At 53.5% G+C, this 22,643-nt stretch overlaps 7 protein-coding genes across 7 annotated transcripts; 4 read left to right on the plus strand and 3 right to left on the minus strand.

The window, feature by feature from the left end:
* Positions 1–2,758: 2,758 nt before the first annotated feature.
* On the minus strand, positions 2,759–5,587 carry MYCGRDRAFT_70800 (uncharacterized protein; the record flags this gene model as incomplete). Its single annotated transcript, XM_003853482.1, has 1 exon — positions 2,759–5,587. The coding sequence occupies one exon, from the start codon at positions 5,017–5,019 to the stop codon at positions 2,959–2,961; it is 2,061 nt and encodes a 686-aa protein (XP_003853530.1).
* Positions 5,588–6,037: 450 nt separating this feature from the next.
* MYCGRDRAFT_40213 (uncharacterized protein) lies at positions 6,038–7,819 on the plus strand (the record flags this gene model as incomplete). Its single annotated transcript, XM_003852833.1, has 3 exons — positions 6,038–7,300; positions 7,358–7,666; positions 7,709–7,819. 3 exons carry the CDS (start codon positions 6,038–6,040, stop codon positions 7,817–7,819), a joined length of 1,683 nt encoding a protein of 560 aa, XP_003852881.1.
* A 1,411-nt stretch (positions 7,820–9,230) lies between these two features.
* MYCGRDRAFT_92368 (uncharacterized protein) lies at positions 9,231–12,360 on the plus strand (the record flags this gene model as incomplete). The annotated part of the gene is made up of 4 exons (XM_003852834.1): positions 9,231–10,157; positions 10,263–11,054; positions 11,171–11,488; positions 12,013–12,360. 4 exons carry the CDS (start codon positions 9,231–9,233, stop codon positions 12,358–12,360), a joined length of 2,385 nt encoding a protein of 794 aa, XP_003852882.1.
* A 548-nt stretch (positions 12,361–12,908) lies between these two features.
* Positions 12,909–14,110, minus strand: MYCGRDRAFT_92369 (uncharacterized protein; the record flags this gene model as incomplete). The annotated part of the gene is made up of 3 exons (XM_003853481.1): positions 12,909–13,296; positions 13,352–13,815; positions 13,877–14,110. The coding sequence occupies 3 exons, from the start codon at positions 14,108–14,110 to the stop codon at positions 12,909–12,911; spliced, it is 1,086 nt and encodes a 361-aa protein (XP_003853529.1).
* Positions 14,111–14,834: 724 nt separating this feature from the next.
* MYCGRDRAFT_41032 (uncharacterized protein) lies at positions 14,835–16,955 on the plus strand (the record flags this gene model as incomplete). Its single annotated transcript, XM_003852835.1, has 7 exons — positions 14,835–15,574; positions 15,628–15,767; positions 15,812–16,062; positions 16,113–16,239; positions 16,297–16,461; positions 16,520–16,675; positions 16,726–16,955. 7 exons carry the CDS (start codon positions 14,835–14,837, stop codon positions 16,953–16,955), a joined length of 1,809 nt encoding a protein of 602 aa, XP_003852883.1.
* A 1,142-nt stretch (positions 16,956–18,097) lies between these two features.
* On the plus strand, positions 18,098–19,905 carry FAE4 (putative ferulic acid Esterase/Feruloyl esterase precursor; the record flags this gene model as incomplete). Its single annotated transcript, XM_003852836.1, has 1 exon — positions 18,098–19,905. One exon carries the CDS (start codon positions 18,226–18,228, stop codon positions 19,903–19,905), a length of 1,680 nt encoding a protein of 559 aa, XP_003852884.1.
* Positions 19,906–20,151: 246 nt separating this feature from the next.
* Positions 20,152–20,976, minus strand: MYCGRDRAFT_92372 (uncharacterized protein; the record flags this gene model as incomplete). Its single annotated transcript, XM_003853480.1, has 2 exons — positions 20,152–20,903; positions 20,955–20,976. The coding sequence occupies 2 exons, from the start codon at positions 20,974–20,976 to the stop codon at positions 20,152–20,154; spliced, it is 774 nt and encodes a 257-aa protein (XP_003853528.1).
* Between the last annotated feature and the right edge of the window lie 1,667 nt (positions 20,977–22,643).

Genomic DNA, 22,643 nt, shown 5'->3' on the forward strand with positions numbered 1-22,643 from the left:
TTAAGGTTAGCGTAACTTCGATAAGGCGCCTACGCTTATAGCAGCGCCGACCCGGCTCCGCCATCCTACGCTGCTCCTTAGTATAGAGAACCTAGCCTACTAAGACAGTAGCGTCTACTTAGGGGGCGCCTCTTTTTCCGAGTCCTTCTAGAGGGAAGGGTTAGGGTAATCGCGCTTAATATGCCTAACCTAGCGGCAACTGTAGCAAGTAGCCTTAGATAGGCCCCTCTAGTCCGATCTGTCCTCCGACTTAGACTTCTTAGAGTCCTAGTCGTCGATACTGTTACTTCTGCGTCTCTTTCGGTTGCCCTTGCCTCTTCTACGGCCTGGGTTGTCCCTTAACTCCTACTTCTAACCCTTAATAATCCTGTAGGTTTTATTAACCCTCTCTTAGGCCTTAATAAGCGTAGTAGCCGGAGCCGGGTAGTTAGAGAGGCAGGAACGGTAGTTCTATAGTAAGGAGGCCTTAAAGTTAAGGATCTTGCGCCCCTCGTTCTCTTCTTCTAACTCCTTCTAAAGGATCTTTAGCTCTTCGAGGAGCTAGTTAGGGGTACGGTCTCTAAGGGAGGCCTTCCGCAATTGTTCGTAGGCCTTCTCGCGGCGTTCCGCCTTTGTCCCTATAGAGTTAAGCATAACTCCCTTTATTATAGTCTAGGTTAGCGTAGTCTAGCTATCGAGCTAATCTACGTAGCGCTCCTAGTAGTCTTACTAGAGCTTACCTATATAGTCGGCGGCGTAGTCGACCTTTCGGTCCTCCCGGTTAGAGAATCTATAGTATCTACGGAAGTTGCGTTCTACTGCGCGGAGCTAGTCTTCGTAATTAGTACAGGTCTTCCCTTCGAATATAGGTAGTTCCTTAGACTTAGGGAGGCTGTCCTTGTTCTTGTCGAAATAGTCTGTTTCTGCGAAGAGTTTAGTAAGTTTCTCCCTCCTTAGGGTAATTAGGCTATATAAGGCTAGTTCGCTCCGGAGTTCCTTAATCTTTTGCTAGAGTTCGAGGAATTCGTATTCCGCCTAGGCTTCCTAGTTCCGTTTCTTACGGGTTAGTGCGTCCCCTTAAACTAGGTTAGCCTAAGTAGTCGAGTCGGTGCCTTCCTAGGTCGTTCCGGCATCGTCTACGGTTTCCGCGATAGAGGTAGCGCTTAGCTAGCGGGCGGCGGCGTCCGCGTCGGATTTAGCGGCTAGTATAGCACCCTACTAGCGAGCGGAGGTGTCGGAAGGAGATTCCTCGCGTCTGCGAGTAGCCTTAGGTGCTATATCGATCGGGGGTTCGATACCGTAGTACGTAAGTTTAAACGAATCGCGTATTAGGATTGCCTCGTAATAAGGCAGGGAAAGACTAAAGTAGGGAAGTATCGAACAATAGGTTTTAGAATATAACGACTTAATTCGTTAAAGGAGGGAATAGAGGAGGAGAGCCTCCTTCGCTATATATATAGCTACTACTAGGTTCTATTCCCCTATCCTTTACTTCTCTTGTTATAAGCGGGATCGTCTGTCCCTTCGTAGCCCTTCGATCCTTATCGTTAGGCATTAAGAGGCAAGCTAGATCAGACTACCTTAATCCGTATGCTGTTGCGCTCTTCGCAACTAGGATAGCTCGTTGTTATGTTCTTCGAAACCAGGTTGGCCCAGCTTAGGGGAGATGAGGCCAGACTGCGCTCACGTGAGGGGATCCTCACATTAGGTCGTTTATAGAAGGGGCCGCTAGATCTACTAGGGCTCCTCTAGTCTCGGCTACCGGCTACGGTATATTCCGCTCGGCTTCCGCCCGATTAATAGCGTTCCGCTAATATTCTAGCTCTACCTATATTATATATTAACGCGTATATAGTTACTAGAGGAACGTTTATAGATCGGGTGCACTCGGCTCCTCCGGATTAACGTTACTAGATCCTAAAGGATTTACGCCGTTGTCCGTTATATCGTTTATAGTAGGAGTTATATCGAGTAGATCGAACTTAATATTACGGGTAAATAATATATATACGAGAGTTTAGAGTCTATATTAGATATAGCAAGTTCGATAAGGAAGTAGCCTAAAACCTCGCGGTAAGCGTAGAAAAGGATGTAGGCTACTAAGACAAAGTACGGGGTTACGCTACGTATTATAGAAAGGGCGCTAGTCCCTTACACCGAGACGCAATTAGCTAGCATCCTAGTAAGTAGGCCGTTAACCTATAAGTAAGGTTAAACGGTAACTACTCCGATGTACTAATACGCTATAGTGCTAGTATATAGTGCCCGTTAAATCCTAGCCCTTATAGGTACCTGTCTCTACTGGATAAGTGCTTAAAGGGATAGCCTCGATGTTATATTCGATAAAACTTCCTACGGTAACTGCGGCAATTTCTTAAACGCTAAGTCCGCGTAGAGAGAGTTCCCTTGTGCAGCACCCGTCGTCGTACGATGCGGTTCCTGAGCGCTGCACTAGCGCTGACTAGCGTCAAACCTTGAGATTTCTTACAAGCATCCATCTATCCATCCCATTGCAAACTGCTCGGGTGGGTCCAGATACCTACTAGGGGTCCCCTGCTCCGGTCGACTATATGTTGCTCACACTGAAAAATTGCTTAAATCCGAGGGAGATCGCTTCCGCTAACCGTAGGCAGGGATCCTCGGCTTTTTACCGGAATCACCGCTTGAGAGGCAATGGGATGGATCTGACACCGGCAGCGGACACCGGCATCTACCCAGCAAACCCACGTTTCACCCACGCGGAGTTGAGTTCACGCAACAGAAAAAGGAAGAAACGGGGTTTCTTCTCGGAAGTCCCTCATCAAAAAGGGTTCTGTTGGTTTTTATCCAAAAAAGGGTTATGTACAGCCTTTCACCTCTTCATCCAACAAAAGTACAAGATGCAATCGTACACAGACAATCCATCGCCAAGTCGTCACGGTCGTAAAAAAAAAGGTTCAATCCTCCTCATCTCCTCATCCCTTCCTTCTATCAGGAATTCTACCACCTCGGCCCACCGGTAGCAGCTCTAGGCCCACCGCCCTGCGGTGGCTCGGGCCTCCTTATCGAACCCGGTCCCACCGGTCCATGATACGGCCTCTCCTGCCCTTGAGGACCACCCTGAGCCGGCAGCGGCGGTAGTAGCGGAGAAGGCTGCTGCCACGTTTGCCAATTCGTCTGCTGCGGTTGATTCGTAGTATACGCGAATTGTGGCGGCGGCGCGGTGGCGGATCGCATGGTCGGTGCTATACTGCTCGCATACGTGCTGGATGGGGCGTTGGTGTGGTATGAAGGCGGTGGGAGGACGCTGGTCATGGAAGGGTTGGCGCTGGGGTTGAAGGCGTGGTAGCCTCCTGCGACGGGATTCGTGACGGATCGGCTTGGTGCGGGAGGGTAGGTTGCGGTGGGAACGGTGTGGACAGGGGAGATTCGCATTTCGTATTGCTGATCGGGAGGTGGACCGGCGGTGGCGCTGCGTTCGGGAAGAGCGCGGCGGGCGAATTGTTGTGGGTGGATGTCTGCGGTGGCAGCGCGGGATGGCATGCCGGGTGGACCTCCAGGCGTGGGACGGGTGAAGTTGGGATTGTACGCGGCTTGGGGCGGAGCGCGAGGATAGCCGGGTTGTGGTGGGAGTGGCTGTTGAATCTGCTCAAAGCTGAAGCCTGTGTTGGAACGCTGAGGAGGCATTCTCGGACCAGGTCCTGGAGGTCCGCCTGGAAGGCCGCCTGGTCGATAGGATCGCTGAGAGTTTAATGTGCTTTGCGACTCGGACCTCATGTGAGGGAGGGGAGGTAGTGGACCGTCATAGTGGTTGTAGTCATTATCTGCGAATCCAGTATTCGACATCAGCGGCGCATTACTCGCGTAGCTGGGAGCAGCTGATGCAACAGAGCCTTGAGTCTCCGTTCGCAAGACGGGACGTCGAGGTACGTTTCCGACATTGGGTAATGTAGGCTGACGTGTGACTGCGTCGTTGCTGGTTGACGGACGTGATGTGTATGGCGGGAGGGTGGTCTCGGTATTCTGTCGTGAGATGCCATAGAAGTCCGGAACCTTGTCGGTGGATTTGCTAGACGGCGTTCGACCAATCTCGGGAAGAGTCGGCTGGCGCTTGAAAGATGACAGACTCGGTGGGGGAGGAAGCTCGCCATTCTTCTGGCGTCTCTGCTCTGCTTTTTGCTCAGCTTTCCGAGCTTCTCGTTCCTCCTCTTCAATCGCGGCCTTGACTTTGTGCTCCACAACCTTAGCCAGTCGCCTGTCAACCTTGCGCTTGCAGTAGACACTTAATCTACCATCGCGAGATGGAATATAGTGCCAGAGGAAGACGAGGTAGAGAATGACCGAGATGATGAGACTCAGCGCGGAGAACACCCAAATGACAAGCGTGAACAACATGGCAAAGTAGATGCAGGCTTGCAATTTGTCTCTCTCAGCGAGGACGCCAATGTTGAGCCAGAATTGCTCAAAGGAGGAGTGATCGGTTGCGTGCTTGACGGCAATGTCGGATTGCAGGACAGCCCACAAGGTCAGAGCATTCACGACTTGGCGTGGTCCTTCGGCGAGGATGACTCGGATGGAAGTTTTGAAGGAGAAGTAGACGAAGAGGGCGACGTAATCAGCGCCTTTCTTGCTCTTGGCCAGTGCGGAGAAGACGAGGAATCGCTTCCAACCTTGACTTCGCATGGATTGGAGATCGACTGCTAGCGGGTCCAGGAAGCTCTCGGCGACTCCTCCTCGGCGGATAACTCGAATCGCACGGATCCATTCGTAGAAGCACAGCACCCAGGAGATGATAATGCACACGGCAAAGATCCATTTGGAGTACTTGAAGGGTACCTTGGGCTTGACCTGGGAACTCCAGTTGTCATAGGCGAGGAGCTGCACGGCGGTAAAGGTATCGACAACGTAGACAGCCACGCCGACGATGGCCAGAAACCATAGCCATCCGTAGGCGAAATATGTCCAAGCTGATGTGCAGCGGAAGTCGGAGAGGGTGATGAAGTCCCATTTCTGAGACTCGTCTCGTGGACCTTTCTCACGGTCGGACGAACAGCAGCCCATGGTTGTGATGTGTATGGTGGGGTATCGTGGTGTGTCTGTTGTATTCGCTCAGTCCAGCGGAGCGAATGTGGAATTGAACTGTCGCAACTGCGATCTGGTCGCGTTTTTGTGGTCTGTCCGGCAGACGGGTTTTCTTCCGATTGTGTGAATACTTTTCGTGAATAGCGATCGCAGAAAGCGAGCGGTAAAGAGCGTGGGTGAATTGATCTCAAGCGAGGGAGCGGCTGGGAGGCATGTGGCGCATAGTCGTATCTAACGGCCAAAGTCGACCACCAAATATTCCCTCTTGTTTCTGCTTCCTTTGTGACGTCGGCTTCTCTTTCTTCCTGTCGAGGACAATGTGCGGAGGCACAAAGAGGTATGAGGATAGAATCGGAGGGTCGGACAAAGAGGGAGATGTCGGCGCTTCGAGGGAGTCGGATCCAAGGGAGGGAGGTAGTACGGCAGCGAGGCGTGAGGGGTGAAATGCGACAATGAGCGTGGTTTGAGCCTAGGATTGTGGCGACATGAATCAACGAGTGGGCGGGACCTGCAAGCCCGCGTGAGTGTGAGATGTCTGCGACAATGGGCGCGCGCTTAAAGAGTGAATGGATGTCTCTGTTGGTAACACCACGCGGAGGAGGGGAACACCGAACACTGGACTGGACCACCCGTTCAGACGCCGTTTCGTTTCACATTGGCCAGCCCGGATCTTGCCGCCGAACCTCATCAACGGCCATCACATCACATGGAGAGAGAGATCAACGACACAACCTAACTCCTATTGCGACATTGACGAGACTGACACGGCAAATCGACGGAGATGGTGAATCCTTCCCATCAATCTCGGTCATAGCGTTGTGTTTCAGTGAATGCACATGACATGCTTGGACCATTTTACCTTTATGCAAGCACTGCCCACCTCGACTTATGTCTCCCGGCCACAAGTCTTTGTATCCACGACCGACTTCCCAATCTGGACAATCTCAAATTTTGAACAAAACCATCTCCTTCACGGGTGGTGCTGTCGATTGTCAATATGTCTGAAGAAAGCGCTCCGGTCTTGTCCACGCCCGCGGACTACATTCTCGAGCCAGTAACAGCCGCGGGACCCACCAGTAGAGATGCATTATCAGAAGAACAGCTCCATCTGCAGTACGAGATCCGACGGACAATAGATGAGATTCGCCAAGGAAGATGGAGGAAGATCGCGCTGCAATTTCCGGATGACATGCTGAGGGACGCTCCGAGAGTGTTTGAAGCCCTGCGGGACGGTCTGGAACAGTCAAGGAAAGAGCCAATATCGAACCAAGACGTCGAGCATTCCACACAGCACGCCACAGTGGAAGCATCATCCGAAGTCCCCATCGACAACCCTGAAGAAACCATCTGCATCCTCGCCGACACTTCCTACGGATCCTGCTGCGTCGATGAAGTCGCCGCCGAACATTGCGATGCCGAGGTCGTTGTCCACTACGGTCGCTCCTGTCTCTCGCCCACCGCTCGCTTACCCGTCATCTACATCTTTACCTCTGCTCCCCTGGACCTACCATCTGTCATCACATCCTTCGAAGCAACATATCCAGACAAAGCGGAGAAAGTCTGCCTCATGGCCGACATCCCTTACGCCAAGCACTTACCAATCCTGCACTCCTCCCTCCTCTCTTCAGGCTACACCAATCTCTTCCTAACAGAAGTCGTCCACGACCCATCATCTCTCATTCCGAATCGGACAGTCCCGCCAGAGGCCCTTTCCGACCAATTCGCATTGAAGGCCTACTCCATCTTCCACATCTCTACACCACCCACCTCCCTCCTCCTCATTCTCACATCCCGCATCGCCGCCATGCACATATACCCCACTGCCACCACCTCACCTACAACGACCGCCCTCGCTCCATCGAATTACACCACACCCCTTCTGCGCCGGCGCTACGCCCTCTGCACTCGTCTCTCCACGGCCTCCATCTTCGGCATCCTGATCAACACACTCAGCGTATCATCTTACCTGCTCGCCCTGAAGCATTGCCAAGACCTCATCACCGCGGCAGGGAAGAAGTCCTATGTCTTTGTCGTGGGCAAGTTGAATCCTGCGAAACTGGCAAATTTCGCAGAGGTGGATGGATGGGTGGTCGTGGGTTGCTGGGAGAGTAGTCTGGTCGAAGGAGATGGGTGGTATAAGCCGGTCATTACGCCTTTTGAGTTGGAAATTGCTCTGCAAAGCGACGACGAGAGGAGATGGGGTGGAGAGTGGGTGGGTGATTGGAGGGGATTGCTGAAGGATGGGAAGAGGGAGGATGGTGTGGATGACGGAGATGAAAATGGCGTGGCTGTGACTGGTAATGCAGCATCTGACGAGCAAGAAAGCCTTCGAACAATCGACGACGCCGACCAAGAAATCCAAGACGACTCCGACTCCGAACCACCAGCCTTCGACCTCCGCACAGGCCGCTACGTCTCCACTTCCCGTCCAATGGGTCGACCCACCACCAGCAAGCCTTCGAACCCAATCAATGCCTCCATCACAAACACGACAAAGCCCTCCACAGATCTCACCATCCGCGCGAAAGAAACTCACCTCACGACCATCGGTTCCCGTCCCTCACCTGGCGCCGCGTATCTCAATTCGAAGCGTACATGGCAGGGTTTGGGAAGTGACTTTTCGGCTGTGGAGAGGGATGGAAGCAGTGGTGGCGCGGGCGGGGTGGAGTATGAACGGGATGAAGAGGGGAGGATTCGAGGGGCGGAGATGGAGAGTGGGAGGGAGGGGGTTGCGAAGGGGTATAGAAGTCATGTTGGGAAGGAGGGCGGCGGGAGTTGATTGTATGGAGGACTGTTCAGTCCACCCGCAACAGCCATCGAGCCGCGATTTGAGCTGAACGCCCATTTGCATGGCAATTGACGTGTGTGGTCGACGTGGATGTTGCTTCCCTCATGCCTGAAGCCAGAATTGCTTAGTCATGCAGTGGGTCTTCCATACGACTCGCCCACAAATCGACGACTCGCGTTGGCCTCCACTTGCTGAACAGTCGATGCTATTATTTCGCAGAGGTCGGTGTTGTCCTGGATCCTCTGGGTGTTCCGCCATCTTCAGCGTGAGAGGCATGGACGTCTTGCCGCGGCAAACACTCAAGATGCCAATACGATTCGCGAGCCGTCGGACCCGGGCACTGAAGCAGCCAATGCAAAGGTCTGCGAACGCATGCAGCTGCCAACTCTTCGCTACCTTTACGGGCCTTGATCATGCTCCCTACGACTGAAAAGACATTTCGCGTCCGCCGCTCACCAAGTGGACGCACGCTGAGTTTCACTAAAGCCGCGCTTCGCGATGTGCATCTCCGAGCTTGACGATATCCTGCTTCGGGTGCAGTCGCCTATCTGCAGTAGTCCGTCCTGTAAGCTGTCATGCAGGATGACAGTCCCTACGCGCTGACCACCTGCTTCGAAGGCCGCATCAATTCTTGATCTGAGTTTTGCGATTTCGTAGCTCGGACACTACTTTGGCTCATTCGTCGGCGCATGCGATTGAATGGACGGCAGCCCGCATCTACCTGATGTCCAAGAACCGGCACGGAAATGTGCCTACTGCAGCTTGACGCCGAAGGCGGTCTCCACTTGACCAAGCACGACCACGACCAGGAACTTGCACCATACTCACCTGGGGCGCAGATAACGAAGAGCTCACATGCCAGGAGGTGTCATCGGAAGCCGCGAAGAGCAAGGCTGGATTTGCCAAGGTCCGCTTCTGTGGCGAACAGGCGAAGAAAGATGGGCTCGAATACTTTTGGGTTGATTCCTGCTGCATTGACAAGACCAACGGACCGGAACTCTCCGAGGCCATTACGTCCGTGTTCGGATGCTACCAAAAGGCCACCAAGTGCTACGTCTATCTGCAGGACGTGCCTTCCCGCAAGCGTGACAATTGTGGTGAAAGCGCCAGCAACTGGGGAGCCGCATTCTGCAGTAGCCGCTGGTTCACCCGGGGCTGGACATTACAAGAGATGATCGCTCCACAATCTGTCCAGTTCTTCTCACGCCATCAGGACCTGCTTGACGACAAATCTTCCTTGGAGGCCGAGATTCAAACCGCGACAGACATACCGAAGACAGCTTTTCAGGGTGCTCGGTTGGCCCAATTTGAGCCCAGCGAGAGGTGACGGTGGGTTGCGAAGCGCCAAATGAAGAGAACTGAGGATAAGGCGTACTTTATGATGGGAATGTTCGGCTTCTACATGCCACCGAACTACGGCGAAGCGGAGTATGCATTCCATCGACTGCAAAAAGAGGTCGGGTCTTCGTGGACTCTTCATATCGTAGATGAACGCCGTCAGAAGCAAGTGAAGCTACACCGTGCAAAGCTGCTGAAGTCTCTGCACTACGAGCAGATGAACTCCAGACTTGAGAATATCAGAGACGCTCAGAGGAAGACATGCGAATGGCTGCTGGGACATTCTTCCTTCACAGCCTGGACTCAGGCTCATACGCAATCGGATCGGCAATTTTTGCTCTGGCTTAGTGGGAAGCCAGGAGCAGGTAAGTCTACGTTGATCAAATACGCTTACGCTCATGCGAAGAGAGCCGAGGCGGAGAACGAAATCTTGGTAGCGTTCTTCTTCCATGCTCGAGGCACTGAGCTGGAAAAGAGCGTCGTTGGGATGTATCGCGCTGTGCTGCACCAGATTTTCGAAGCAGCTCCCGATCTCCAACACCTTCTGGACAATATGGTTGAGCGCACGGAACTCACATGGCCACTTGACCGGCTGCAACGCCTCTTGTGGGCTCTTGTAGATAGCCTCGGAAGTCGACGTCTGAGATGCTTTGTCGACGCACTAGACGAATGCGACGAAGAATCCATCCGAGATATGGTGAACTTCTTGGACGAGCTTGCCCAAGAATCAGAACGACTTTACATTTGCTTTGCCAGTCGCCATTACCCAACCATCAGCATCCGTGGCCGGCGCAAGATGATTCTGGAGGATGCGACGGGGCATGGCAGGGACTTGGAAATGTACGTTCAGAGACGGCTCGAGGTTGGCGACGGACAGCCAGCGGACAATATCCGTAGGCAGCTGTTGAAAAAGGCGAACGGCGTCTTCATGTGGGTCGTTCTGGTTGTCAAGATCCTCAATAAAGAATATTCTGGAGGTCGAATCTTCGCGGTACAAAGCCGACTTTAAGCAATACCCGCGGAGCTCAGCGAGGTCTTCACGGATATACTGCACAGGGATAAGACCAATATGAATGAGCTGCTGCTAAGCATGCAGTGGGTACTCTACGCCGCGCGACCACTGCGTGTTGAAGAGTATTACTTCGCAATCATCAATGGTCTTCGAATGGAGGATCGAGAGGCCGAGAGTCTTGGACCCTGCGAACCGGGCGAAGTCACGATCGATGATATGAAGCGCTTCGTAACCAGTTCTTCCAAAGGCCTTGTTGAGACTGCAGGATCAGAGCCAGAAACTGTCCAGTTCATCCACGAATCAGTCCGCGACTTCTTATGCAAGTTTGGGAGTCTGGGCGATCTTTGGCCTGAGGCTGGCGATCAGTTGGCGAAATCCTCAGGGCATGATCGACTCAAAGATTGCTGTCACAAGTATCTGATTACAAGCTACCAATATCCTTGGTTCCGACAATGGCCTAACAGAACGAACGAGGCTGAGCTCTTGCGGTCACAGTTCCCGTTCCTCGAATATGCGACCCAATGCATCCTGCTTCACGCCGATAAAGCCGCAGTGACAATCGAACAGCGGACATTTTTAAGCAAACTTGCGCTCAGTGATTGGATCCACGCTTCAGACGCAGTGAAGCGAGATGGCGGCTTGCGCCACGGCGAAAATGCGTCTCTGCTTTCCTATCGCGCGCAGCGAAATCTGGATCATCTACTCACAGACATCAATCATACAGACCCATGGCAGCATTTTCCACAAGAAAGATACCAGTATGCTCCGTTGGTCGCCTTTGCGTACGGATGTCGAGAAGCCCTGCAAGCTCTGATGCCAGATGTGGAAGCTCAAGTCATGAGGATATGTCGACAAGCCCGAACTTCGGCAGAGCAGGTAGCTACCGCGAGTCCGTACGCTCTCTCCAACAACACCACAATTCTCTTGTCTGGGCCGCTGAGACCGATCTGGCACTATACGAATACTGCTGGACGGGCTCATCTCACTTCCAGGCTGGAAATGCGACGTCCCTACTACGAAGCCTCGAAGATTCTGCGGATTTCCTCCTGATGGCCTGGGACAACGGACCGACACATGTCTTCCACAGAATTTGCGCGAAGATACTCGATGCTGCGGGCGACTATCTTTCAGCACTCGCCATCGTTTTGCTCTTCGCAGCGGCGAGATGTCATATGCCCGATGCAATCCCCATCCTCTTCGAGCAGCATCGATTCGAACGGCGCGCTCACGACAGCCGCTGGAGCTCTCGACTGCAAGAAGTACAAGTATTATGGTCATGGATTTGTGCACCTTTGCTCAAGACGTCGTTCGTATGATGCTGCAGTATTTTTATCGTGGCGACCGAACAAGTGCGATGCAGATGCTGCTGAAACGGTATATCCTTCTTGTGAGACGATACTTTTCGACGCCCTTGCGACGGCCGTGCGGCATGGCGAACGGAGGGACTACCTGATTTGAGTCCAACTCCACGGCTCGCTTCCTACTGCGCATGACTCTGTACCTACTTGTCCGCTGCTGGCATTCTAGACAACCGAATATGGAGTCGTGCCAAGTCTCCTGGCCACATCCTCAAACGTTCTTTCTCCGAGATTCGATGCGGAATTGTTGTTACAAGCGTTCTTGGGAGTCCTTTGGAGGGCGGAAGGATCTCACGGCATCGAGTACGCTCTGCCCGGAGTCTAGGCGGGCAAGGATGTCGGCTGAACTCCGGCATGCTCTGCAGCACCTGCACAACCTCGAATCCCTGAGGGGAGGCGACAGGGATCGCAGATCCGCTGATGACAGGGTTCGAGCCTGAAGAGCACTGCTTGAAGCTCCCTGCGCATCTGACCAGTCGTATCTGCTCGTCCGCTGCGATCTTTCTGCTCAACCTCAGCGGACGGCCTCTCTGCGGCAGTTCAAGCGACCAGCCGCCTTTGAACACGCCTCATGGACAGTCACGGAGCTGACTCTGGGTCTCTGTACAGCCGCAGCGGGGAAGAATGCGGGGTTGAAGGCGGCGGGGAAGATGCAGGATGGGGTGATGGCGGTTCGAGGAGGAAGCGGCAGCGTCGGTTCACGGCCTCTGAGCGAGCACGACATCGGGTCATTGAGAAGGAACGGCGTGAGGCTTTTGGTGCTCATCTTCTGGTACGCTGACCAGCGTCAACGTGCTCTCCACAGCCCATTACACGATTGCTGACACTAACGCTGACGCTAGGAATTGGCCCAGCTCATACCAGCGCTGCGCGACACCAAGCAAAGCCTTCTGTCGAAGCATGTTATCGTTCAAGAAAGTATCAAACACCACCGAACCCAGCAAGAGGCGTTCAGACTGGCAGAGAGGAAGCTCCTGGCTGTCACAGCGGAGCGCGATGCATTGCTTCTGCAAATGCGCATATTTGGTATGGAGCATGTATCTGGGACAAGGAATCACGACACTTCACACGTATTGCAAGAAGCAGGACCGACGTCCATTACACAACGGCCGAACACAATATGCAGAACTCTGGAGCCTCTGGAGGCGACGGCGCAGGTTCCTGTCCCGCCTGCGCCGGAGCTGTTCTTGCATCAGACCCCGCAAATTCCCCCGGTCAATTTGATGCCTATTGTCGACATGGCCGCCGGTGGAAATCCAATGACTGGTCTCGGTGAAATCGAGGACAACACGGATCTTGATGTCTACATTCGACAAGCTATAGCAGATAGCATGCCATACTACATGCCACCTCCTTGAACCCGCAGCGCAAGCTATACCTCCGCGAATGCCTTCTCGATCTTCGCCTTGCTCTCCATCAGCCCGCCAGTGAACAGCTCCAGCGCATCCTTCAGCCTCTTGGTCGTCACTGGGTCAGCTTCGATAGCTTTCCTCAGCTCTTCGCCATTGTTGGCCAGATAGTCAGTCTCAGTGCTGGCTACCTTCGCACCAGGAGCCAAAGGGTCGACTTTCGAAACATCCTTCAAACGATCCGACGTCTGGTAGTTGGCATACATGTGCGCTGGCTTGGGCTTGCCTTCGCCAGGCTGCTTGGACCCATCGTACTGAAGACCAGCGAGCTCGTCCAGAACCTCCGGCGAGATGGTCGCGCTGTGGCAGCCGTGTTCTCCAGCTGCCATGGCTTCTTTCGCATTGATGAAGCTATGCCATTGTCAGCAAAAGGCTTCAGACCAGACCATGTCATCCTCCGACTCACCTCGCCTGCTTGAGCAGAGGCTGCTCCTTTCCAGTCTCCCGATACAGCCGCGCATACGTCTCCAAGATCTGCAGCGTCCTGGCGGACATGGTATGCTGCGTAGCTGGATCCTCCACATTCGGCCACAGGGTACGATCGTCGTGCGCTTTGACCTCGTTGAAGTACGGGCTGATGTAAAGGCACTCTGCTTGACTCGCAGCGATGGCTTGCGGGAGACTGAACAGCGCTGTGCCAAGCGTGCGAATGCCTTCTTGCTTCAAGATTGGACAGGCGTTGAGTGCTGGGCCGGTGCTTGGAATCTTGATGCAGTATCTGTCCTGAGAAATCCCCACTCTGGCGAACTCTTTGGCGTACGCACGAGCTGAGTCGAGGACTGCTTGCAAGTCATATGCCTCATTGGGGTAGACTTGGAGCAGGACACGGCCTTTGATGTTTTCGATGTTGTTCTTGCACATTTCGACCGCCTGGGATATATCGTCAGCTTGTGGTGTCACTCGGTTCGGGATCGGAATGAATCTTGCTCACAATGCGAGTGTACGCCGCTTTCCATCCCTCCGACTTGAGCTCCTTGCACACTTTTGAGAACATCTCCTTGTTCTCCGGATGCGACATTTGGATGTTGACCCAAAGGTTGTTGCTGGTCATGTCATTCGGAACGATCGAGAGGTTTTTGGAGTACGTGGGATCCATCCAGTCGACGTCGACGTTGAGCTGTTCCTCCAGCTTCTCAAGCCAGGTTTGGGAGGTTGGGTGAGGCATGATGATCTCTGGTGGGTATTGAAAAAGGCAAGTTGAATGGCGGACTTCCAAATTGTGGGAAGGCTGAGGTTATAGCAATTCTTGAATGCAGCGCTGAGACAATGGCTCGGCTAACTTGCTTTCCTCAACGCTTGCGTTGGAGCTGGCCTGTACAGGAAGCTGAGCTACCCTGTGCAGGAGTTCGGCAGTCTGTACAGGGAGAGTGACTTCCCCAGTTTCCTGCGCAGGTCCGAAGCATGGCGATCGGGCCATATGATCTGCTCGGAACCAATGATGGGCTGGCTCCACCTGAACGCTTCCCGTAATAGCCACAGTGGAAGAGGGGAAGACGTGGTGGCAGTGCCGGAGTACAGCTCTCCGCTTCCGATTTTGCAAGAAGTTTGTGGAGACCCCAGGATATACCAAGTTTACCCCAGTCATCCCCGCATCGTCCTGTACAGGTCGATGCATGGGCATCCAGGCAGGAACTGGGCGGACATCAGGATGGCCACGCGATCATCTGATCATTTCTCTAGCCGTAGCCGTCATTGGCCGTCCGAGATGGATTTGCTTCATGCTTGTTCCTGGGCGCTGACCGGAATCGGTTCCAGTACCAATGCAATTTGGAAGACCTCGTGTCTGTGTTGGATGAGCGTACTACTTAAGTCATGCCTTCCTCATGCCTCGTTGGCACAAGCCACGGACTGCCAGACAGTGAGATCAAGCCTTTCTCTTTACCATCATGATGGACAGCGGCTCCATCCACAAGTCGCCTCACAACGATGTCAAGTTCGACACCAGTCCTGAACACGTGGAGCGCCAGGACTCCTTGGACGCCAAACCCTACAACGATGCCACCATCCGCAATCCTCTCGCGCATCTAGCGAAGGACCAGCTCGAACAACAGGTATCCCAGTTCTGCGCAACATATGGATTCCAGGAACGATTGGACCTTTTCCAGAAAGCTGCTTTGGTTGCTCAACGTCCGGAGCACTTCGAGGAGATTCCGGAGCTCTCGGAAGAGGATAAATATGTTCTTCGCCGAGAAGTTACCCATCGATGGCATCTTCCATGGCGCCTGTACATGTGCATCGGCATCGTCTCGCTTGGGTCGGCCATCCAGGGATGGGACAATACCGGAGCGAATGGAGCCAACCTCTCCTTTCCCGAGGAATTCGGCATCGCCCACAAGTCATGGTTGATCGGGACCATCAATGCGGCTCCGACAATCTTCGGGCTTGCGAGCGCCTGGGCAGCCGACCCTATCAACAATCTGCTGGGTCGTCGCGGAACCATATTCCTGACCAATCTTTTCGTCGTCTTCCCTGTTCTAGCGCAGGCTTTCACACAGAACTGGCAAGGTCTGATGATTTGTCGTCTCTTCATGGGACTCGGAATGGGAGTCAAGATCTCGACGATACCGGTGTACACTGCAGAGGTGGCGCCTGCCATCATTCGAGGTGGTTTGGTGACGAGCTTTCAACTGTTGGTGATCCTTCAATATTGGTATACGGGACTCTGCTGACTTCATCCCGTAGCTGGGTCGCCTTGGGCATCCTCGTCGGCTTCAGCTCGAACTTGTGCTTCAAGGATATCGGCAAGAACGCATGGCGCTTCCAGCTCGCTGCAGCTTTTGCACCCGCAGTACCAATGCTGTTCATCATTTGGCTTTGTCCAGGTATGAGATGTGATCTCGGAATGCGTGTCACTGCTGACCATGAGCAGAATCTCCTCGTTGGTACTTGAAAAAGAACAAGTACCAAAAGGCCTTCGAATCCTTCTGCCGACTTCGCAACACCGAACTCCAAGCCGCTCGTGAGCTCTACTTCGCACACGTCCAGATCATGGAAGAGAAAGAGGTCTTTACGGGCAAGACGTTCTTCAACCGGGCTTGGGAGTTGTTCTCCATCCCTCGTCTGCGCAGAGCGACAATAGCATCAGCATGGATCGTCATCAGTCAGCAGTTCTCTGGCGTAAGTAGTCCTGATCGCCGTCGTTGTTCCTTGCAGCTGACGAATGACAGATCAACATCATGGCGTTCTACTCCTCCACCATCTTCTCCGCGGCAGGCTACAGCAAAGATGCTTCGTTGTGGGGTTCGTGGGGCTTCGGGTTGGTGACGTTGGTTTTCGCCTTGCCGGCTGTTTATAGTGAGCACATTATCAGCATCGTAGCTGAAATTCGATTGACTGACCTTTGCACTCTAGCCATGGACACCTTCGGTCGACGCAACCTTCTCCTGCTCACATTTCCCAACATGGCCATGTGTTTGCTCGGCGCTGGTCTCTGCTTCCTCTTGCCGGTTGGCGACAGTGCCCGTGTGCCACTCATTGCCTTCTTCCTCTATCTTTTCTCTGCACTTTATGGACCGGGTGAGGGAATCGTGCTCATTTATGTGTTGAGAAAGCCAACTGACTGTCCGCCTTCCAGGCATTGGCCCGATCCCGTCCATCTACTTCTCCGAAGCCTTCCCACTCTCCCATCGAGAGATCGGCGCTGCTTTCACCATCTGCGTCAACAATGCCATGGGCAGTGCACTGGGTTTGACGTTTCCCTCGCTTCTTGATGCGATTACTCCTACCGGTGGTAAGAGATTCCGTATTCCGTACCATTGATGCACACTAACGCGATGACAGCATTCGGCTTTTACGCCGGTCTGAATATGGTCGCATTCGTCGTCATCTTCTTTGTCGTCAGAGAGACCAAGCAACTTACCCTCGAGGAACTTGACGATGTGTTCAGCGTTTCGACAGCGAGACATGCATCGTACCAAGTTCGTGTCTGGCTGCCCTGGTGGATCAAGCGGTGGATCTTCTGGCAGCGGAAAGCCGTCCTTGAGCCGCTCTATCGTCGGGAAACAATCTAGGTTCTGTCGTTCAATGGAGTGCTACCGCTTTCAGCAGTGTTTTCAGGTCTTCGGCAGTTGTGTGACGACATTGCTGTATGCCCAGTTTAGCTTGGCAGAGGCACAGAAAGGATACTCCTCCATCCAGCATCACCTCCAGTAAATCGAACACCCATGCAAGGTCTGGAGCACAAATGCGACTCCTGCTGATAGGCACTGCAATAGAACAAGGATGTCCTCGGAGTATTTTTCGACGCAGCCTCGAAGACTCCTCTGCCGCACAAGCCAAAGTCCCTGAAAGTTCCTGGTTCCTGGCCATGTTAATGCGAAGGGTCCTATTCTTGGCCGACATTGAGGAGGATAAACCGAAGCGACCGAGGAAGGTGGCTATGCAGATTGGCTACCGAGCCAGGTACGCACGTATGAGTGACACCGTGCCGCATTGGTGGAACTCCGGATCCAAGAGCAGTTCGGTGGCCAATGGCACGTGTAGGCGATGTATACACGAGCATGACCAGCCTTGTGATACCGTTGGATGCATGTACAATTCCCAGAACCAGCCAGACTCCGGAGTAATGAGGCCTATGCTGTTCCAGCCTCGCGCAATCTGTAGGTAGACACCTCTTCGACTGGGATCTTGAAGAGTTTTGTACGACAGTGATCCACTATTGTACTCCAATGTATGCACTCACTGCAGGAACCCGCCCACTGAAAATTCTTCGCTTGCGGTGCTCTGCATGAAGAATTTCAGCTTCAGATTGAGTGTTTATGCAACGAACAGGAAAGAGCAGAGCAAGGAAGCCAGTGGCTTCCTCCACTCCACATCGGTCAGTACACACCATTCTTTCCTTCTTTTCCAACTCACAAAGAAACATCGTCCGGCGTAATGCGTTTCTCAATCCTTCTCGCGGCCATTTCCACGCTTCTCGGCCTTGCAGCGGCGGCGACAAGGGACCCCAGCAATCGGCGCCAACTCCCAGCCGACGAGAACTTCGAGCGCACTTCGACCAATCTGCAGCCCAATGTGGAAATCGGCGGGCTGGGGCCGATCATTGCCAGCCTGATTGATTCTATCTTTGCTCCTGCCTTGACGACTCCTTCGAGGAGTACGAGAAGTACTTCTACATCGACGGCCTCCTCTTCTGCCACGCCCGTTCGCATCACCACCACCATCACACAGTCGTTTTCTGCTTCGAGGTCAACCAGTCGCTCTTCTACTGCATCCTCCTTATCAACGACTGTCTCAACATCTCCATCGACCACGACCTCTTCGACTTCCACACGCTCTCAAATGGGATCCTTTCCATCCACACCGGTTCCATCGGTGCCGCCGAATTCCACAATGACTTGCGCAAGTCTTTGCTCTACACTCACATTTCCTCCGGACCTCGCCACCGATCTGGTGTCTTGCGTTCCATACGCAGCAAACTCAACGATAACGATTGAGGGCGGCCAGAGAGATGCAACATGCGGTACCACAGTCACACCGTCCGTTGATATCTGCCGAGTCGTGTTGAATGTCATTACGAGCAGTGAGTCGCAAACGTACATGGAAGTCTGGCTACCCGATGGCGAGACCGAATGGAATGGGCGCACCATGAGCACCGACAATGGTGGTGTCAACGGATGCGTCAAGTTTGTCGACATGAACTACGCTGTAGGCTTGGGATTTGCTGCCATCGGAGACAACGCTGGCCACAATGGATCGTCCTTTGATGGAAGCTGGTTCGCGGAGTCGAACGAGCTCATCCTCGATTGGGTTTACCGAGCACGCCATGCTTCTGTACAAGCCGGAAAGTCCATCGTGCAACAGTTCTACTCGGTACCCGCTGCGTACTCCTACTACATCGGATGCTCCGCTGGTGGTGCTCAAGGTCTCAAGTCTGCGCAGGTCTATCCTAATGACTTCGATGGCATTATATCTGGATCTGCTGCCGCCGACTTCAACCATCTGCAAGCCTGGTCTGGTCGCTTCGTTCAATTGACTGGCCTCAACACTACCGATCCAAAATTCCTCACCCAGGCAAACTGGATCACTGTTCAGGCCGCCATACTCGACCAGTGCGATGAGTCCATTGATGGTGTCGCCGATGGTATTCTTGAGGATCCAACGCAATGCGCCTTCGACTCTTCCGTGCTCTCTTGCACCAATAACGCAACCCTTTCCGGCTGCTTGACCGACACACAAGTCAACACCGTCAACGAAGTCTTCACAGCACTCTACGACACTGCCGGCGACCTTCTCTTCCCTGGCCTCCTCTACGGCTCCCAAGTTGACGCCTTCCGCCTCGGTCAGCTGTCCGGCTCTATCCAAGGAATTTCCAGCGACTGGTACAGACTTGCTGTCCTCAAAGATCCATCCTGGAACCCTCTCGACATGGACCAAGCCGACTACGCCCTTGCCGACTCTCAAGACCGCGAGCACGGTGGAGTCTCTGGATGGTCAGGCGACCTCTCGCAGTTCAACGCCGCTGGCGGGAAGCTTCTGATGTTCCACGGCATGGCCGACCCGCTTGTCGCTGCGTCCAACTCGCAACGCTACTACCTCAAGGTCGCCCAGACCATGGGTCTCGACAGTCCTCAGATGGATGACTTCCTGCGTTTCTTCCGCATTTCCGGCATGGCACATTGCGGTGTGGGAGGTATCTCTGGCGCGGGAGCCTGGATGTTCGGACAGAACAAGATCGCGAGTGCAGCATCGACGAATATCATCACTGAGCTGCAGAACTGGGTGGAGAATGATTCGGCGCCGGACACCTTGACTGGCACCAAATTTTGGTGGGATACACCAAGTTTGGGCATTCAATTCGAGAGGAGGCATTGCAGGTTCCCGTACCGCACAACGTTTGTCGGAGGTGGAGCGGATCCCAATTCACTGGACAGCTGGAGCTGTGTGAAGATTGATGATTGGCAGGAGTGCGCTGTCGGTGCGACGCCGAGGTTGTGCAATGCTGATGGGTCGTTCAAGTGAGGGAACAGTAATGGGAAGAGGCGTCGCCGAAGAGTGACGGAGGAAACAGATGGGAGAACAGCTGAGGTTCCTGTCCAAGTGTGCCTGCGGGCCAAGGGATACGAATATCATATACTTACATACAGACATACATAGAGACGGCAGAGATATCAGTGCTCAATAATTTAATGACATGACAGAATCGCAACTTTTCTCTCACGCTCCGTCAATTCTCGCCATTGTCATGCTCCGCTCAGTTCAAAGCCTTCACCATGGACCACGAGCTTTGTGCTGACCCTTTGGTACGTACGACACCATCTGCGAGAGCTGCACTCGCTTAGCTGTCTCCTGCTCGACCATGTCTTTCCACGCCACATTCAGCCGAGCCACGTACGTCTCCCGAAGACGAGGAAGAACACGCACATCATCAGCGCAATACTGCAGAGCTTCGACGTCAAGCGGTCGAGCGGCGAAGACATGAACGCCTTGCCCAGATCTGGTCGCATCGAACCTCGACGCCATCTTGCTCTTGAGTCCCTTCCACTTGGTGACTTCGCATGGGCTCAGCCCTGCGTCACGCTCGATGCACTTGCCAAGACCGGCTACGTAGGCTCGAAAGGTCCCACCGCGGCCGTAGTCGACTCGAGAGGCATTCTCCATGAGTTGAATGTCTTCGATGCCAGCTAGGGTAATGCCGAAGAGGAAGAACAATGCGTTGGAGTCGTTGCGGACATCAAAGAAGACTTTCGTGGTGCGATAATCCTCCAGGACGGACTTGAAGGTTGTGCCGTTGCGAGTCGGTGTGTGGAATGCGGAATTTCCAAGGCTCTGGATGTCGATGATGTAGACGTGGTTGAGTGGATGTACGAGTACGGAGATGATCGTGAGAGTGCCGTCTTTGCAGAGATTGTCGCCTTCCAGGTCGAGGTAGAGGGCTGGTGGATCGGTGGATAGATTGGTCAGGCTGTCCAGAAAGCTCACGAGCGCTGCCTCCGTGTCGACGAGAGTGTAGCCATCTGCTGAGGGGAATCGTTAGCTTTGTGTCAATCGTTCGGACGGAGGAGACCTACAGCCTGTTTCTGTATAATTCATGATGCGAAACGAGCTGAGACTCCTGGTAGATCGAGAGGATATCGCAGTGTCGCTCTTCGAATGAGACGGTAGGGAAGAGAAGCTGAGAGTTCCAGAAGGACTAGACCGACTTGAAAGATACACTGGCCATAGAAACGGCAACCGGAGAATAGACATCTGCGACGCCGATTGCACGACTGGCTTCGTCCACAGCGGTGAACGCGTCGCTGCATGCATCTCATATGCTTCCGGCCGGGCAATTCCAGCCTCCCGTCTTGAGTCGATTTTTGTGCACCACACTGTTTGATTGTCACCAGCGGTCAATGGCCGTCCTGGACAATGTGATAGCAAGCGAGAACAAGCCCGTGGTATGTGACAGGGCGATAGGATCCGCTCTGTATGCTACTTGTCATCGCAACTGCAATCATGGCGGAAGCGTGCAGTATGCATCACAATTGTTTGCAAGCGGTGAGCAGAAGCGCGATTCCAACCAGGATTGCGTTCAGAATGCATCAGGCGAATAGCATGGTCGGAGTGCGATGAGCTGGTCTGGATGGATCACTGTCCAGAAAGGTTGGTGTCCGATGTGTTGGGCATGTCAGTCAGCGTCCAGTATTCAAAGTCTTGACTGAAAGATTCATGGGGCGGCAGACGCTTCCAATCGACTCGCTCTTCTCCGGTGCGATAGTATGTAACGGCCGTGCTGGAGTCTACATCCACCCGGGCTCTGGTCCAGTCTCTCTAGCTATTGATGCAGCGATATGCGTGGTATGAAAAAGCTGAAGAGCTTAGACAGGAATAGTCGGGGAAGCCTCGGCAGAATAGCTGGATAGTATATTAACGCCGTCAGTCGCACCGTCTCCAACCAATCATCGGTTCCTTAGCGTGAGTCAGATCCTACGATCTTCCACTCCTCAGAATCACATCCTAACAAACTCCCAGTCAGTTGGTTAGAGCGTGGTGCTAATAACGCCAAGGTCGAGGGTTCGACCCCCTTAGGGGTATGTACAGACATGCACATACACCTACATTCACTGTACTAACCATCGTACAGACCATTGGGTTCGAAAGACTTCTTTTTTGCATTTCTGGGCCAGGGCTTGGGCGATGGCGAGCTGACAACACACGCTGTCTGTTGTAGCAACCTCCAGGCGTCTTTGCAATGGCTTCGACCGCCGTCGAGTTGTTGTTTTGCTCGAGGAAGCGTTGGAAGACATTTGGAGGCGTTAGTAGACGAAAAGGTCGAGTCGGGTAGATTTCGAGCGAAGTGAAGGTCGAACGGTATCTGCGCTGTCCAGAGAGCTCGGAGAGATCGACAGGATGCTATCAGTTGTATCCGCAATATTGTCCAGGTCCAGCGGGAATATAAAAGAGACCGAGGCGTCTCGCTGGACAATTCGCGATCCGAATCTGGTACGATTTTTAGCGTTTCTTCGGCTGACAAGAGGCGAGAGTGTCGATGTCGGCGGATCCAGTGTTGTATATATTGCTGCCATGAGCTCGGGGATCAAAGCGTCGAATTCTGTGTTCCTGTACCATTTGAAGCCTTGTGTATTTGATGTTCGTCCATAGTAAGTGCGGTAAAGGAGGAGGTGAGGTTGCGAAGTCTTATCATTGGCTCGGCTAGAAGCGCGCTAGCTTATGTTCGCAGATTGTGAGGGTTCGACCCCCTTAGGGGTATCCAGCTT

This window comes from Zymoseptoria tritici, chromosome 4, assembly GCF_000219625.1.
Source record: "Zymoseptoria tritici IPO323 chromosome 4, whole genome shotgun sequence".
Taxonomy (NCBI): Eukaryota; Fungi; Ascomycota; class Dothideomycetes; order Mycosphaerellales; family Mycosphaerellaceae; genus Zymoseptoria; species Zymoseptoria tritici.